The 5,000-nt window shown below is 40.0% G+C and overlaps 1 protein-coding gene across 1 annotated transcript in view; it reads right to left on the reverse strand.

The window, feature by feature from the left end:
- LOC137972644 (uncharacterized) overlaps positions 1 to 5,000 on the reverse strand; it is a 33,284-nt gene that overhangs the window by 15,475 nt on the left and 12,809 nt on the right. Inside the window, exons 4-5 of the mRNA XM_068819380.1 lie at positions 4,807 to 4,921; positions 25 to 386 (exon numbers count right to left, since the gene is read on the reverse strand). Of these exons, the coding sequence (XP_068675481.1) occupies positions 25 to 386; positions 4,807 to 4,921 (477 nt within the window). The remainder of the gene's footprint in view (positions 1 to 24; positions 387 to 4,806; positions 4,922 to 5,000) is intronic.

A 5,000-nucleotide genomic window follows, 5' to 3' on the forward strand; every position in this document is an offset into this window, starting at 1 on the left:
ATGGTGTCAACCGAAATGGCTTACCCAAAGAGCTCTCCATTGCGATCTATAAAATAAGCGCCATCCTCTTCGTCTGGTTTTAACTCGAACCGACCGGAAAACATGGCACTCAGCATAGAATCTGGGTCCTTTCGAAGAGTGTTGAGTGTTGTCTTGAATATCTTACCGCCAACGTTTAGCTTTACCGTCTTGCCAAAGTGGACATCATTCAAGAGTTTTGTCATCTCTTCGAAGGCTGCTTTTTCTTGTCTAACCTTTTCGAGGTCCTCCATTAGTAATTCGTGCGCTTCAGCGGCAAGCTTTTGTGAATCGGATAGTTTGGTACTCGCTAATTTAAACGAACCCAAATCTTCTGCCATAATTATCACTTCCGGGTGGATGTGACACTCAAGGTGAAAATAATGTGACGGCACTCTTGTTAATCAGCGGTATTTGGATCTTTGTTGGTCTGTTAGACATGTGATGTACGAGGACATAAAATGTAACGCCGTCTTATTATAGTCGTCTTCAAAAGCTAAACTGAAATGGATTGGACACTCCAGAAAAATATAAAACCTGAAATGACCAAATCTTTGGATGCGTTTATGGTGGTAAACTAAATCTGGATTTCTAATTCAAATTATTCGGGTATTGGGTGGTGAAGAATCAACAAGATCGAGTTCGCACACACATCCCAAGTCAGATTCTTCAAAACAAAGCTGACAAAAGAAAAGGAGCATTCTTAAATCCGGCTCCCTTTCATCATGAAGAACAATTAAATGAGGCTTAAAATTAGCAACGTTTTCAAAGATAAGCTGTATACTTTCAAAAAAACTTGAGATATATAGAATGTACTTAGATTGAGTGTTGTGGTGTGATCAGGTTCATTGTATTAGCATCGTTCTTGAGGACGTCAACCGGAAGTCAAGAAAGCCCTTCTGGACAAAATTGCCACCTGCATAGTCCAGTTTCAAGTTCTCCATGACCGCTGAATAAAAACACCGAGGACGCATTTTTACAACCTTAGCCTATATCTGAAAAGAATATATTCACAAATTCCAGCGAGAAGATGATTTATCTACTACTCTGTCTATTGTTTATTTTAAATTTCAGGCACCTTCCTGCCGGTATGGAGGTTTTGCACGACAGCATGCAATGTTGCATGACAGGAACAATGAAAATGTTTTGCATTAGAAAGAACATTTGTTCCCATAGGGAAAAAAATTTATTGTTCCTAAAATGCAACATGACTGCCGTGCAAAACTTCTATTTGTGAATATATTCACTTCAGATGGAGAATAACCTTGTAAAAATGCGTCAGCAGTGTTTTTATTCAGCGGTCATGGAGCACTTGAAACTGAACTATTACCGGGGACTAACGGTCCCGATAACAAATTCGTATAGGAATCGCATCACAAGGTCACATGGACAGGCTCTGACCAATAAAAGTTTCTCCATGCAAAGTCCCGAAACTATCGAGTGTTGCAATTCCCATCGCATCGTGAGGGGGGAACTCCGAAGGTTTTTTTTTTTTTTTTTTGATAAACGAAAAATCACGAATCGTCAATTCTACTTGTGCGCTTGACAAAAAATCTTGACAACTAGGGATATTTTTGAACCTACAGGTTTCCGAGACATATGCTATGTAACTGTTAATCAGCGCGGTATAAAGATTTCTAAGAATCCCAAAATTAATGACTTGAGGGGCTTAAGATTGCCGTTTTATGACGTAATAATTGGGAGTCAACATGCGATATAGTTGGATGACGACGACGGTATAAGAGATCGCTGTCTAAAAATATTATTTCCCGTCACTGTAATAATTTTGCAAATACGCCAGGTCGCTCGGCATGGAACTTGTGAGTCCACATTCCAAGAATAAAATTGTTGAGAACGGTGTGGATATATAGAGAAAACATTGAAATAAATAGAGAAAAAGTCATCGCCAGGTGCTCGCGTCTTCCACATGACTTCAAATTAGATCATTTCACGTCGTTGTCAAGACGAGAACGGCAGAGAAATGTATCAAAATGTAGAACGTGCGTGTAGGGGGTACAGAGCTGTTGTTTTTGCTAATTAAACCCATTATTTTAGGGCGATCTAGAATGGCTCTTTTTCAACCTTTCTTTTAGGGATTCAGTTACGCCGTTCCTGGTGTTTAGCGGTGTACTCTGGGATAGCTTTAATATGGAGAAAAGCACACGAAGAACTATCTTCTTTTCATTAATTCTTTGAGAAGGTGATATATTTTTACGACATGTGATGTGGCCTTTTACATCCCAAGAGCAAAGTTTCGGATCAACATAGTTTGAGGGAATAATTAAGCCAATTTTTTCAGTGGCAATGGGAGCACCAAACGGGAAAATATTTTGCTCTCTTTCACGACCTAGGTGCTTCAACACACTCAATTATTGATTTGAACCCACGTGACAAGGCGGCCATGTTGGATGGCAATACAATACATTTTCTTTTCTCAGAACTTGGGTAATAATAAAGCCTGAAGTTAGTTCCCAGTGGAGAGACAGGTTATTGTTCTTGCCATCCAACATGGCTGCCATGACGTCACATGCAAACCAGCAAGTTCATTATCCGGGCAGTTATCATCATGATTATAGAGCGGTTTTCAATTGAGTGTCGAAAGTAATTAGATAATTACTTTGGTTTATGATTACTTCTTTCAGTGATTGGTTCAAAGTTCTCGCGCCATTTTTTCAACCAATCAGAAGTGAAACCAAAACCAATCGTGGCTCACGCGTGCACATTTTCCCGCGCTTTGTGTCGGCTACGTGTGATTGGTTTGCCGGATTGTCTCCGTCCTTTTTGATTGGCCAAAGTAGTTTGTTGATTGTTGCTGCACCATTCGAAAGTAGCCTATTCCACGGAATCACTGCTCCGCTCCGTTACATTTGTCACATTTCCCACCTACTTGTGAAGTTATTCAAATCAATTGTATTAGGTTGACTCTAAGCGAGAATGATCACTGAATCACTTTAAGAAGGCTCACACCAGTTACAACACTTTAACAGAATCTGCACTATGGAGTGTTTTCACTCACGTGATCAGTAACCTTGTTTTTCCACCGAAACAAAAGAAAACGTTTGCATGACAATAGAGCTCAATTCCCAGAGGATTAGTTGAGTACACCAACATGGCCGCAGTTCCATTGTTTGGGAACACCAACATGGCTGCCGTGACCTCACGTGAAAACACTCTATTGTAACTGGTGTGAGCCTTCTTAAGCTGATTCAGTGACCATTCTCGCTTAGAGTCAACCTAATACAATTGATTTGAATAACTTCACAAGTAGGTGGGAAATGTTACACATGTAACGGAGAGGAGTAGTGATTCCGTGGAATAGGCTACTTTCGAATTGTGCAGCAACAAAGGAACAGAGTCGAGGTTCTGGGGAGTAACCGCTTAAACACGCATGTTATGTAACACGAAACAATATATGAAAGTTACGAAAAACAAATCATGATAATGTAAAATTTTGCAATAAAAATGTTAATGAACTAGAGAAGAATTATATTAAAGCACAAAAGTATCTTACAATGAAAGGAAGCTGGCGTTTTATTGGCTAATCGTGTCCGTTACCATGACGACACCTATATTCTCAGATGTGAAAGATAAAAATGATATGATCACTGCGCTCGGTGAAGATATGATTTTTTAGTAAAAGGAGAAACCCTGGTATTTTATCAGTATCTATATAATAAAACGGCATATATTGCTTTACAAAATGCGTGCAATAGTCTAACATAACACATTGCCATAGCAACAAGTGATCAATCTAACACAGCCAATGTTTTGTCCTTAAATGTAAATCACAAATTTAAAGGTGGCAGTGCAGGCAGGCACAGTGGTTGGGGCGCTTGTCCTAAGATCCGGAGTTCCGAGTTCAAGACTCGTTCTGACCACTCGTTGAATTTGTTCCTAGTAGTCCCTGGTTTAACTTCTCGGCCGGACTTATTAATAGCCAACTGCCCCAGGCAAGATGGGATTCTTAACAGTTGTTGTTGTTATTGTTTTTCTGTCTTTTTGTTGATTGTGTTTCGTTGGCCCTGAAAAGCCCCTATGGGTAGTGGTCAATTAAGTATGTATTGTATTAAACTTGGTGACTCCGACTTTTATTGCTCGAAAGTCATTACTAATACGCAGAATAAATTGAACTGACTCTTTTCTTAAGTTCGAATAAATTCTCTGGAGCGGAATCAGAGCTGCCTTCACAATTGGAATAATTAAGGTGGCTCTGAATCCGCACCAGAATTTTTTATGTTAACTTTGTTTTGCTTTTAGATGACTTTTCTGTTGCTATGGTGACTTGCTACCTCACAATAAAGAGTGCACTTTGTGAATCAACAATTGGCGTTTCATACAGTACTCCGACATTGCCGAGTCAATCCTTGTAACAAGCCTGTCTATTGAAATTGCTGAAAAATTAAGAAGTTGCAGAAAAATCCTCAAAAAGAAAAGAAAATACTGCTCTATCATCTGGGAGCTAGTCAATTGCGAATTCGTAACATTTCCTGTTCGTGGTGAATGAATGCTTGTGAAACACATGAAAGACGCATTGTTTGAACTGCGGTTATAATACCTCTAAGTGAAACTGATTATCGCAGTTGCGAGCAACTTAACAACACCTCGGTCCACTCAAAAAATGTCCCCTTCCACTCATCCCCCCCTGAGAGTGATACTTACAGATTTTACTCTGTCTTACGCCAAATGATTTTACTCGTCAATGGCAGCTGCTTCAGGGGTGAAAGGGTTAACAAAAAAAATCTACGGCTCCTTTAATCCTTTCAGTCCTAGGATTTCGCTCTGTCTTACGCGAGAAGATGGGCGTTTAGCATTTGCACGGAAAATCCGGTTGGAATGGAACGGTCGTCGTAATGGTACAGGATTTTCCCGGTGTGGCCTTTCGCAAGGACCGAGTCTCTCGCGGCTAGAAAAAAACAATGACAAATCAAAATGAAGGCCGCATCTGCTGTGTCGAAAAGAGGAAAAAGCGGCCGAAGTGAACC

Source organism: Montipora foliosa, chromosome 10 (genome assembly GCF_036669935.1).
Source record: "Montipora foliosa isolate CH-2021 chromosome 10, ASM3666993v2, whole genome shotgun sequence".
Taxonomy (NCBI): Eukaryota; Metazoa; Cnidaria; class Anthozoa; order Scleractinia; family Acroporidae; genus Montipora; species Montipora foliosa.